General features: G+C 59.4%; 1 protein-coding gene across 2 annotated transcripts in view; it reads left to right on the forward strand.

The window, feature by feature from the left end:
* The window catches only part of LOC117648048 (CD109 antigen), a 43,302-nt gene that overhangs the window by 13,047 nt on the left and 16,945 nt on the right, over positions 1-13,310 (forward strand). The window contains exon 2 of one of the 2 annotated variants that reach the window (XM_034390209.1): positions 8,992-9,036. The exons of the other annotated variant lie outside the window; for it this stretch is intronic. Within the exon in view, the coding sequence (XP_034246100.1) occupies positions 8,992-9,036 (45 nt within the window). The remainder of the gene's footprint in view (positions 1-8,991; positions 9,037-13,310) is intronic. 2 annotated transcript variants of the gene reach the window in all.

Raw genomic sequence — 13,310 nt, forward strand, 5'->3', positions numbered from 1 at the left:
GTGGCAGACGGCAGAATGTTGGCGGTGTGTATGGATGGAGGCGGCGGGGAGTGGCAATGCGTCCCGCGGCCGGCGTCAGTGACCTTCGTGAAAGGAGACTGCTCTGCCGGTCTGTCTCTCTCGCACCCCCACGGACAGAGACGGTGCCGCCGCTGAAAACCGAAGGGGAGCGCGAAACCCTCTTCGGGTCCTTTCTAAAACGGGGTCCTTTCGAGGCGGCCAGGCCGTGTCCTGCGTGTGGCAGTTCAGCCCTCGTCGCTCTGTCTCTCTCGCACCCCCACGGGGCGCCCCGTGAGTACGAGGGAGACACCAGGACAAGTCTGCAGGACTTATGCCGGGAGTCGATGTCGTCGCTCTGTCTCTCTCGCACCCCCACGGGGCGCCCCGTGAGTACGAGGGAGACACCAGGACAAGTCTGCAGGACTTATGCCGGGAGTCGATGTCGTCGCTCTGTCTCTCTCGCACCCCCACGGGGCGCCCCATGAGTGCGAGGGAGACACCAGGACAAGTCTGCAGGACTTATGCCGGGAGTCGATGTCGTCGCTCTGTCTCTCTCGCACCTTTTCGGGACGACGCGTGAGTGCGAGAGCGACAGCGTCTGTTCGGAATCGGTCCGCGTGGTCGGTGCGGCTTTGGCCGGCAGGGGCGCACAGTGGGCCAGAAGACCGGTGGAGGCGGCTGAAACTCCAGACGCGTTTTGAGCTCCAGAGTCGCTGAACGGAAGTCGAACTGATCGTGTGACCCCACCAATGGATTCCTCGTTCGGAGAGCAATCCATTGGTGGGGTCACACGCTCGGTTCGAGTCCTGTTTAGCGACTCTGGAGCTCAAAACGCGTCTAGAGTTGTGGCCGCCGGCGCCCGTCTTCTGGCCCACTGTGGACAGCCGCGGGACACTTAGCTGCTGGAGGGGACGATGGAGGAGCAGGCGGGGGAAGCCGTGCGGGGCAGCCAAGCCCTCGCGGCCAGGCCCGCCCCAGCCCGCCCCAGGCCGCCCCAGGCCGGGCCGACTGAGGTGGTCGCAATGATTCCAATTTCGACAATCCAATCCCCTTAGTGTGACAAGCAGGCCCTTGTCGCCTCCCCCGGCCCTATGGCTCGGCCCTTCCCAGCCGCACCCCGCCGCCCGCCCCGCCCCGCCCACCCCACCCCCACCCACCCCACCCCGCCCCACCCCACCCCACCTCACCCCACCCCACCCCGCCCCACCCCGCCCCGCCGCGTTCCGCACTGTCGCCGGGAAATTAGTTTAAGCCCCGTCGAGGCGAGCGGGGTGCCCACTGCGCCGCGGCACCCGAAGCGGCCCGAAGAGAAGCACCCCGCTTCACTGATCGAGAAACGATGTCGCCGTTCGGGATTTGAGTTGAGCAAGCAGCCGAGAGAGAGAGAGATGCTTTGGTTTTGGTTTCGCCCTGCTTATCTTAATGTCCCTTCCCCTTTGGTCCTGCTGCAGGCTGCAGGCCGTGCAAAGGGTCGTTCTGTCTCTCTCGCTCTCACGGGGGGTCGTGTGAGAGAGAGAGGGAGAGAGAGAGAGGGAGAGAGAGAGAGGGAGAGAGAGAATCGGCTTGCAGTGCAGGTCCCCAGCGGTGGCTGCCCGCGGCTGTTTGCGCTGGATTATTTGCTATCTGGACGGGTGTAAGTCACTGCAGGACCCCCTGCTCCTCCCTGTGCGTGAGAGAGAGAGAGAGAGAGAGAGAGAGAGAGAGAGAGAGAGAGAAGAGAGGGAGGGAGAGAGAGAGAGAATGCGTGTGTGTGTGTGTGTGTGCTCGGAGTAAATCAATGAGATCGCCCGAGGCACATGACGCCCGGGTAAGCCGTGTGACTTATCGAGGGGTCCGCGCCAGCGCGTGTCTCGGCCGCAGGCAGGTCGCTGTATCTGTCTCTCTCGCACCCACGCGGACCGCCGCACGGGTGGGAGAGAGACAGAAGCACTGCCGTTCGGATGAGATTGAGGAGGCGCACTTGGGAATGAAGCTGTCTGTCTCCGTCTCACTCCGTCGCGGCACGCACCCGAGAGCCAAGGGCGCGGTGCATCCTCGTGGCCGATAACCGATCTGAGACACGGACTCAACAAGCTTCCCTCGGCAGACTGATTCCGGAGAGTCGTTTCGTCGCTCTGTCTCTGTCGCACGCATGGGGCGCGGCGTCCCTTAGGGGTGCGAGTGAGAGAGACGGCGACGAAATGAATGTTTGAAAAGGTGTGGTTATGCCGTAGCGCACACAGTGAACCAGAAGACCGGTGGAGGCGGTCGAAACTCCACGTGTGACCCCACCAATGGATTGCTCTCCGAACGAGGAATGCATTGGTGGGGACACACGCTCGATTCGAGTCCTGTTTAGCGACTCTGGAGCTCCAAACGCGTCCAGTATTTTGGCGAACTGAAAAAAATCCACAGTGTTTCATATTCTAATAGAATATTTTTGCAGTGCCTCCTCCGATTCCTCACGGTTGATCTCCTGGGCCGGGTGGGAAAATGGCGCCGTGGGGTGAAATGAGCAAAATCACGACGCGCAAGTCATTAGCGACAGCTGCCGGGGGCGGCACGGAATAGTAGTGCTATCTCTCTCACACTTAGGCGGGACGCCCCACGAGTGCGACAGAGACAGGGCGACTGCCGGCCTGTCCCTTCACCCCGCCCATGGAAACAGATGACGGCGGGACGGGGCTGCAATAGAAAACGGGTGGATGGAATAGATGGATGGATAGATGGATGGATAGATGGATGGATAGATAGAGACAGATGACGCATGGCGGGCGCGCTTTCAAGAGCCACAGTGCGAGGCAAGGCGTCGCTCCGTCTCTCTCGCACCTGTACGGCACGCCCCGTGAGTGCGAGAGAGACGGAGGAGAGTCTCGAGGACACGACATATCCGTCACCGCGGTGTGCCGCACCCAAAGGACAACACTTCACTGCTGCACTGCGACTTGAAGCGTGATTTCCTGCGTCCCTCGTCACTCTGAGATTTCGGGTTGTCACTTGGTGATGATTTCAAGACTGATTCATCGTTCATGCGCTGCAGGGACGCCGTCAAACCGATTTGATGGCAAAGTTTGTCAATGTCACACCAATTGCAATTAGTGTTGCGAGAAATCTGACGGCAGTGTCTTCTACACTCTCGAAAGCCAAAAAAATACTTCGCAGTGATAAGTCTTCTCTGGCTTTGTATTACAAACCACCCTGGCAAACTTATTTCTCCCTGGACCCTAGACGACCATGACTGCACAGTGGGCCAGAAGACCGGTGGATACGGCCAAAACTCTAGACGCGTTTTGAGCTCCAGAGTCGCTAAACAGGACTCGAACCGAACACTCTTCCCCGAAAGGAAGGCTCTGGAACCGCAACTGATCGCAGGTCGCCACTGTTTAGACTGGCGATCCCTGACTCTCTGGCGTCTCAACAGCACGTTACGCAGGGTGGCTCCAGTCACGGCAAAGCATCCTCCAAACAACGACGATGCGCCACTGCGCCGGAAGCAATAAAAATGAAAAATTCACCACACACACATGCACACAAACACACACTCAAACCGGCAGGGCGAACTTGTTTTAGGGGCTGGACACAGCCGTGCCGCGCGCGACCCCACAGAACAAGGAGGAAGGCAACTAAACAATCACACGGATACATGCACACACACACACACACACAACACACACGCACACGCAGGCGTGGGTGGCGGACCCAAAACCAACCCCATTTTATTTCCCCATCCGGAAACTAGAACATGACACTGACAGACGTGGACTCACACACATAGCGTGTCGCGGCCGCGAACACACGAGCAGTGAAGAGGTGGGCCAAGTGCGCGCGCACACACACACACACACACAGACGGACATTCAGGAACCGAAACCTATTTATTTTATCATAAATCATAACAGCTAATCACTCATCGGATCGCGGCTTGGGGGGAGGGGACAGCACTGGGGCAGCGGCCGGGGCGGCAAACCAGTCCTTACAGCGTGGCGGCCATCCGCAGCCCTCGCGGACGACAGTGCTCACTTTCCAGACGCGTTTTGAGCTCCGGAGTCGCCAAACAGGCCTCGCACCGAACGTGTGGCCCCACCAATGGATTGCTCTCCGAACGAGGAATACATTGGTGGGATCACACGTTCGGTTCGAGTCCTATTTAGCGACTCTGGAGCTCAAACCGCGTCTCGAGTTTTGGCCGCCTCTACCGGTCTTCTGGCCCACTGTGCGCAATGCCGGCGGAGTGTGGGATGGCCGGCCTAGCGTGACGGGCGTGCAGCGTGCCGCTCCTGGCCGCATGACTAATACGGAAGGTGACATCCCAGAAGGCGGACGGACAGACAGACAGGCAGGCAGACAGACAGACAGACAGACATGCAGCCGGGCGGAGGGAGGGACGGAGAGGGAAGACCGAGAAAGAAGTCTCGCCTCCCATCTTCGGCACGGGGACGTGCCCGCTGAAGTAGCGGCATGATTTTGAACTCCTCGGCGGGGCGGGGCGGGGCCCCGACGGTGCAGCAAAGCCCCGCTCCTCTCGTCACTGGCGCACTTGAACTGTCTTCTTCTCTCGCCGGACACAAACGCCCTCTGTTCTGAGCCGTCTGTGTTGAAGCTCGAGAGAAGGGCGGGAAAAAATAAAAAGAGAGCGCAGACGGTTTTTCGTTTGTGGTTCAAGGCGAGGTGTATATCCCTGGCTGCCTTTAGGTGACTTCTCATTGGCTTGCCGCCGCACAGTGAGCCAGAAGACCGGGGGAGGCGGCCGAAATTCTATAGATGGGTTTTGAGCTCCAGAGTCGCTAGAAATGACTCGAAACGAACGTGTGACCCCACCAATGGATTGCTCTCCGAACATGGGATCCATTGATGGGGTCACACGCTCGGTTCGAGTCCTGTATGGCGACTCTGGAGCTCAAAACGCGTCTATAGAATTTTGGCCGCCTCCCCCGGTCTTCTGGCCCACTGTGCACAGCTGCATTTGAGCAAGCGCATTTGTTTATCTATTTTGACTGAGTACCTACCTATCCCCGCGAGGAGGACCCCCTCTCCTCCCCACTTTTTCGTGAGTGATACGTTTGATTGTTTCTGTCATTTTTGTTCTCGTCGATTACTTTTTATTTCACTTGATCCCTTTTCCGGTGTGCCTGACACGGCCGCTGACCTGCCTAATCGTAGCACCCGCCTCTGTCTGTCTGTCTGTCTGTCTGTCTGTCTGTCTGTCTGTCTGTCTGTCTGTCTGTCTGTCTGTCTGTCTGTCTGTCTGTCTGTCTGTCTGTCTGTCTGTCCGTCCGTCCGTCCGTCCGTCCGCCTGCATCATGCGCCCACCTGTTTCCGATTCGATTACGCGTCGATGTATCGCGGCTCTTGTTGGCAGTGCCGCGGAAGTCCGGTTTCGGGTTGTCTCCTACGCTGCATTGTCGCTCAATTGCCGTTGCCATTTTTTTTACTCTTCCTCTTTCTATTTTTTTTACTTTTTTATTTTTTAAAGGGCGAAATGACTCGGCTTCTGCTTTCATCGCGCAGACTCCATTCATGCAGGGCATTGTCGTGGAGCCGTCTCGGCCGGATGACAATAATCCTTCTGGCAAGACCAGCACGTGTGTTTAGTTGTTGTTGCTTCTTCTGCCGCTGCTCGTGTTGTTGTTGTTGTTGTTGCTGGTCCAAGTGGAGGCCATTTACCCGCAGATGAAGGTAATGAATCGGTAGCGCCTTGTGCGGCGCGGCAATGTGTTCGGGGCGCCGCCGCCACGCGCGTGTGCTCACACACACACACTCACACGTGCACATGCATGCACGCTCAGACACATGCACGCACGGTGGGAACACGTGCGTGAGGCCTGTGGTTGAGGATGGGGCGTACCCTCTGCTCTGCCCCTCCTCGCCCTGTCCTCCCTCCCCTCTCTTCCTTTCCCTCTTCCCCCCCCCCCTCTCTCTCTGTCTCTCTCTCTCTCTTCCTCCCGCGTGCCGCGAACATCCTCCTCCTCCACCCCTTTTTTGTGGTTTCTCTCTCATTGACGGGCGCACGGGTCGGTTTTATTTCCCCGTCGCACTGCATGTAACGGACGAACACACACACACACACACACACACGGCCCGATGGTAAGGGCGTGCGTCGTACGTCGCCGCTCCTGGTTGCAGCGCGGCCCCTTCTTGCCTTCGCTAGGCGGGTGGGCGCCAACGTCACCTGGCTGTGCCTTGTCGTGCGACCACACCGGAAGTAGATCGTAGAGAGACGCTGCCCTTAGTCTGTCTAGAGAGGCGCTGCCGTAAGTCTTTCTAACTAGAGAGGCGCTGCCCTAAGTCTGACAAGAAAGGCGCTGCCCTAAGTCTGTCAAGAGAGGCCCTGCCCTAAGTTTGACTGACTAGAGAGGCGCTGCCCTAAGTTTGACTGACTAGAGAGGCCCTGCCCTAAGTTTGACTGACTAGAGAGGCGCTGCCCTAAGTCTGACTAGAGAGGCCCTGCCCTAAGTCTGACTAGAGAGGCGCTGCCCTAAGTCTGACAAGAGAGGCGCTGCCCTAAGTCTGACTAGAGAGGCCCTGCCCTAAGTCTGACTAGAGAGGCCCTGCCCTAAGTCTGACTAGAGAGGCCCTGCCCTAAGTCTGACTGACTAGAGCGGCACTCCCCTAAATCTAACAAGAGAAACACTGCCCTGATTGTAGAGAGGTGCTGTTCCCTGAGTGTTCTGCAGTGGCCTTTGCAGTGTGGCGTCTGTAGAGAGGCGCTGTATAGCTGCGAAGGGTCTCCGAGAGGCGGTCGGGGACAGAGGGCGGGGCGACGGCCATACCATGGAGGTTGCTCTGCAGCATGTCGCGGTTGCGACCCGCGGTGCCGCGGTGCTCGGGGGAGCAGCGCGCGGCGCATCACTGCGGAAGTTGGCCTCCGAGAATAGAAATAACAGTGGCGGTGCCGCGCTGCTCCGCGCGACGGCAGGACACGCCCGTGTTGCGATGCACAGTGGGCCAGAAGACCGGCGGAGGCGGCCAAAACTCTAAAGGCGTTTAGAGCTCTAGAGTCCGCTAAACAGGACTCGAACCGAACGTGTGACCCCACCAATGGATTCCTCGTTCGGAGAGCAATCCATTGGTGGGGTCACACGGTCGGTTCGAGTCCCATTTAGCGACTCAAAGCTCAAAACGCCTTTAGAGTTTTGGCCGCCTCCACCGGTCTTCTCACTGAGAATCCAAACGCTATGAGTATAGCGTCAATTGGTGCAATGCAAAATCATTGCACATGAAGTGCAATGCCTCCCCTTTGCCATGCAAAAGCATAGGGCATTTTCGGAAAGCATTGCACCTATGGTGCGATATGGCTCTGGCATTGCACGTGTGGTGCGATATCTCAGCGCATTGCACCATACGTGCTATACTCATAGCGTTTGGATTCTCAGTGCTGGCCCACGGAGCACCGCCACGCCACGCCCGTGCGTCGCGTCGACGACCGCGTTCCCCGCCGGTCACGGCGGCACTGCGGCACGCCACTGGGAGTCGCTCTGTCTCTCTCGCGCACCCAGGCGACGTCCCGTGGGTGCGAGAGAGACCGATGACGACGCTGGGAAAACAAACGTGGCGATGCACAGTGGGCCAGAAGGCCGGTGGAGGTGGTCAACATCTCGGACGCGTTTTGAGCCCCAGAGTCGCTACATGGGACTCGAACCGAACGTGTGACCCCACCAATGGATTGCTTTCCGAACGAGGAATCCATTGGTGGGGTCACACGTTCGGTTCGAGTCCTGTTCAGCGACTGTAGAGCTCAGCGTCTGGCCGCGGGTGCCGGTCTTCTGCCCCTTTGTGGGGCGGGTAGCGCATGGGCTGCAAGGCCCAAAGGCCACACAACAGACGGACAGACAGACGTAAGGCAGTCACAAACAAAGCAGCAGCAGTTCAGAGCCGCTTGGTGCATTCGGAGAATGGGTCTTTTGGGCCGGGCCGGGTTCCCGTGGCGGACCTACAGCCTACAGCGAGTGCAACAAGGACGGAGTGCCCCAAGGCGCGGTCCGAAAACGGGGCGTGGTCTCAACATGGGGCCCGGCGGCACAGCCTACGATGCGCCCCCAAGCCGAGCCCCACACACACAGCCTTGTGGCAAATGCTCACAGACAGAGCGCCCCTCGGCTCCAAAACAGCCCCGAAGCCAATCAGTGCCGGCCAGGGCCAGTGGACTGACTCCGAGAGTCGTTTTCGTCGCTCTGCGTCTCTCGCACCCATGAGGCGTCTCGTACAGGAGCGAGAGGGACAGAGCGACGAAAACGACTCTGGGAGTCAGTCTGCAGCCACGGCCGTCTAGGAACTTCCCCGATGCATCACCGGGGCGGCGTCCTCGCTTAGGCCCCGCCCCCGCCTGATTAACTCCCTGGCCGTTGCGGAAGAGGGGAAGTGGGGAGGTGAGAGGAAGGGGAGGGGAAGGGGAAGGAGGGGGGGGGGAGGACGTTAGGCTCCTCCAGCAGACTTCCAATCGGCGGCCGAAACTCCGCAGCCTGCCACCCCCTTGTTCGTTCACGGGACTACTTTCGTGAAAGGTGCGATAAAAACAGGAGGAAGTGGGGCTAGGCTCGACCGTGGCAGGCAGGCAAAACTCTCGACAACTCACTAAAAACGCGTGCGGGATTTTGATCGGCCGCACCGGTCTTCTGGCGAATACACTGTGCTGCGGCGCGGGCGGGGAGAGCTTGTCGCAGGTCAGGGTGCCGCCGGTAGCGCTCCGCTTGTCGTCCTGGATGGGCTGCCTGCCCGGCACTGCCCCGTCGACCGTGGCGTCCTGCCTTCGCCGGGGAGTCGAGGGGGTCGCCCATAATTGGATACGAAATTATCCCCGGGGCGGGGCTGGCGGGGCCGCAGGCTGATTCCGAAGAATGGTTTCGTTCGCTCCGTCTCTGTCGCACTCGTGGCGCGTCCCGTTGGGGTGCGAGCGAGACAGAGCGACTTATCGGCGCTGGTGGGGCGGTGTACAGTGTGCACCCGATCTGTCCCCCCAAGTCGTTGTTTGAATGGTTATTGTCTGGAAGCTCAACGATGTGTCTCTTGTTCCAGGTTGGTGGCGTGCGGACAGATGGACGGCAGTGCAGTGGCGATGAGGTACGGTACTAGTACACTGTACACTTGTACTGTCCGAGAGGGGAGGGGGGGGGGCGACAATGGCAGGCGCGGACTCAAAGGGGTGGGGGGGGGGTCGGAAGTCTAGGACGCCCCGCGAACCGCGAAGCCTGGCCGATCGAACGGTTGTTCGATTGGATTTGTTCGCGGGCCCCTCAGAGCGTCTCCAAAGAACCGTCTCGTCAATCTGTCTCTCTCGCACCCTTACCGGACTCACCGTGAGTGCGACAGACGCAGAACGGCGAGGGGACTCTTTCGGAACCAGTGTGTGAGGAGGCCGCGCTTCGATGAGCCGAACCAAAAGCTTCGATGAGGATCCCGGACGCTAAATGGGACTCGAACCGAACGTGTGGCCCCACCAATGGATTGCTCTCCGAACGAGGAATCCATTGGTGGGGTCACACGTTCGGTTCGAGTCCCATTTAGCGACTCAGGAGCTCAAAACGCGTCTAGAGTTTTGGCCGCCTCCACCAGTCTTCTGGCCCTCTGTGCTCCAATCCGGGATGCGTCGGGGTGCGCCCAGCCAGGAGCAGCAAGGCACCAGGACGGGCAGCGGACTGTGACCGCCTTGCCCGGCCCTGCGGGATGGTTCCTCCGAGCACGGCCTTCGTCGCTGTCCCTCTCGCCCCCTTACGGCACGCCCCACGAGTGCGAGAGAGACAGAGCGATGAGTGTAACAGTCGGAATGAGCCCGCTGCCCACTTCCCGAGGGCCTGCTCGTGCTCCTCCGGGACACGGCGACGGCGTGGCCGTTGGAGCGCGTCCACGCTTCCTCTCTTTGCCCTTTTGGGCGCTACCCGCTAGCAGGATGGGTCGTCGTGCTGTCTCTCTCGCACCCCAACGTGACGCCTCATGAGTGTGAGAGAGACAGAGCGACGAACGCACAACGACTCTCGGTAGCAGGGAGCTGGGAGCTACTGGCTGTGGCCTACGGTTTCCCCTGCTCTTGGACCTCGTGGACGAGGTTCCCAGTCGCCCTGTCTCCGTCGCACTCACGGAGCGGCTGGCGAATTTGTGGCACGGCGCCTGGCGAATAAGCGATAGGCAGCGCGCCGCGCTGCGCTGCGCGCGGCGGGACGGGCGGCCTATGTGCCGGGGGCCAAGACCGGTGGAGGTGGCCAAAACTCTAGACGCGTTTTGAGCTCGAGTCGCTAAATGAGACTTGAACCGAACGTGTGACCCCACCAATGGATTGCTCTCCGAACGAGGAATCCATTGGTGGGGTCACACGTTCGGTATGAGTCCCATTTAGCGACTCTGGAGCTCAAAACGCGTCTGGAGTTTTGGCCGCCTCAGCCGGTCTTCTGGCCCACTGTGACACGCCCTTGATTGTGACTGTATGGGTTCCTGACTGACAGCGGCGCGGGGCGTCGAGCACGGCGTCGTAGTCGCTCCCCCTCGGCGTCTCGGCGGCGGCGTCGGGGCGAGGCAAGGGTACGGAACTACACGCACGGCCCAGTGCAGTGTGGGCGCGTGTGGGGTTCCAAACAACTCGTGCCGCATTCCAGCTCCAGCGCCACACACACACACACACGCACACATACACACAGTGTCAGGCTAAGCAGCACGCCCCAGTGCCCCCGTGCCGTCACGAAAAACACGCGCGCGCGTGCGTGTCTACACATTCCCTGGACGCAACCCCCCTTACCCAGTCATCTGTCTCGCCCCTCGCCCCCGCGGCGACCCCCCCGGTTGTCAAAATCAGACCCTCTTCTGCCCAACCCCCCGCCCTCTGTCCCTCACTACCAGAAACAACAATTGCCCCGCACACACGTAGGGTACAGACAGACACACACACTCGCACACGTACGCACATACACATACACACACACACTCACACGCAGATGGACACGGGGTGCGCAAGCGCAGAGTGAGTCGTGCCGAACAGGGCGTTGTTGAGCTTGGCACGTGTCTCTCGCACACACACACACACTCACACACGCACTAACACACACGCACACTCACATGCGTGCGGCAGCAGGCAGGGTGGGTGGGGTCGACACGCGTCACCTTTAACAGGTAAAAATAATCCTTGCCTCCACCTCGCCGCGCGCTCCGCCGCCACCGCGTAGCACAGTGAGCCAGAAGACCGGTGGAGGCGGTCAAAATCCCGAACGCGTTTTGAGCTCCAGAGTCGCTAATGGGGCTCGAACCGAACGTGTGACCCCACCAATGGATTGCTCTCCGAACAAGGAATCCATTGGTGGGGTCACACGTTCGATTCGAGTCCTGTTCAGCGACTCTGGAGCCCAAAACGCGTCTTGAGTTTTGCGGCCGCCTCCACCGGTCTTCTGGCCCGCTGTGAGCTCGGGTTCGAATCCTTCTGCCGGCCTGCCTCCTCCGCCCCTGCCGGCTCCGACTCCACTACTAAATCTATCAAAATAAATCCCCCTGTCAAAAGCTGCCACCCTGGCGTCGTCCTTCCGTCCCCCCGACTCCCCGACGTAGTGCTAGCGGCTCTCTCCGATATTGAGAGGGTGGATGGAATTGAATAAATTATCGCGGGGCTCGGCGCACTCCGCTGCGGTCTGAACCTTGCTTCGTCGCGCTGTCTCTCTCGCACTCGCACTTCCGCGGGACGGGCCCCTGCAGTGCGAGAGAGAGAGAACCTCGGAGAGAACGACGGGCCACAGTGGGCCAGAAGACCGGTGGAGGTGGCCAAAACTCTAGACGCGTTTTGAGCTCCAGAGTCGCTAAATGGGACTCAAACCGAACGTGTGACCCCACCAATGGGTTGCTCTCCGAACGAGGAATCCATTGGTGGGGTCACACGTTCGGTTCGAGTCCTGTTTAGCGACTCTGGAGCTCAAAACGCGTCTAGAGTTTTGGCCGCCTCCACCGGTCTTCTGGCCCACTGTGCGAGGGCAGTGTCGCTGCGTGGCGTGATTGCGTTACGTCGTGGTTTGCGCACGGGCCCCGCGGCCTGCGGACGGAAGCCGCTTTTTGTAGCGATTTGATTGGACGAACGCGGCGCGGGGCGCGGCGGCCAGAGAGAGATGGAGAGAGAGTTGTCGGCAGCGGCTGGCTAGAGAGAGAGAGACAGAGAGAGAGGCTTCTCGGCGAGATCAATTTATGGCGCGGAACGGGGCGACGTCGCTTCTGTATTTCCCTGGCCGCCCTTTTGCCTGTCCGTCCGTCCGTCTGTCGACCGTCGAATTAAAACGAGTTAATGAAATGGAAGAGGGAGATGAGATTTTTCCTCGCGGACTCCACAGAAGCTGCAAGTTTCGCGCCCATTTCGTCTCGTCACCCTTGCAGTGGTAAAACGAAGGCGGAACAACAAGACCTGTGTGGCCCTTCGCTCTGTCTCTCTCCTACCACTTGGCCACGCCCCGTGAGTGAGAGAGAGAGACAGAGAGACTGTCCTAGAGTGCACCAGCAGCTCCGCGGCCGGCGGCGTTGTGGGGAAGGTGGTGTTGCTTTTGTTTTTGTTGCTGTTGTTGGTGCGTGCGGTCCGAGTATCGGTTCGTTTATCGCGTGAAATCAAACACAAACAACATCCCTCCTCCACCTCCTCCCCGGCGGCGGCTCGCTTGCAGTGCAGCGCCGCGCGGGGTGCGTGCACCACCACCCCTCAAGTCTCCCTCCCCCCCCGCCTTGCTCCCCCTCGCACCGTGGGCCAGAAGACCGGTGGAGGCGGCCTAAACTCCAGACGCGTTTTGAGCTCCAGAGTCGCTAAATGGACTCGAACCGAACGTGTGACCCCACCAATGGATTCCTCGTTCGAAGAGCAATCCATTGGTGGGGTCACACGTTCGGTTCGCGTCCCATTTAGCGACTCTGGAGCTAAAAACGCGTCTGGAGTTTAGGCCGCCTCCACCGGTCTTCTGGCCCACTGTGCGGGATGGCGAGCAAGGGGGAAATCACTTGTGTAATGGTCGGTCGAAGGGTCTGTAATAGCCCTGTAATGGCCCTGTAATGTGTAATACCTATGTAATGGGTGTAATATTGGTGTAATGCCTGTAATGGTCCTGTAATGCCTGTAATAGGTGTGTAATAGGTGTAATATGTGGGAAGAAAAATACAGAAAATGACTAAAACATGCGCGAAAGTCAGCGAAAAAGTCATTTGGCTGCAAAGTAATACCCAACGTCCGGATCGAGCCGAAAGCAAGCCGAAAGTGGCATGTAGGGTGTGTGTGTGGGGGGAGGGGGGGGGGGTGTCTCCTGTGGGGGCAGGCGAGGCGCTGAATTTGTAAGGAGGGGTAGTCTAAACCCTAATCTGGTTCAATATGTACAAGCTATTAATTGATTGGA

The sequence above is a fragment of the Thrips palmi genome, unplaced genomic scaffold (genome assembly GCF_012932325.1).
Source record: "Thrips palmi isolate BJ-2018 unplaced genomic scaffold, TpBJ-2018v1 HiC_scaffold_3, whole genome shotgun sequence".
Classification (NCBI taxonomy): domain Eukaryota; kingdom Metazoa; phylum Arthropoda; class Insecta; order Thysanoptera; family Thripidae; genus Thrips; species Thrips palmi.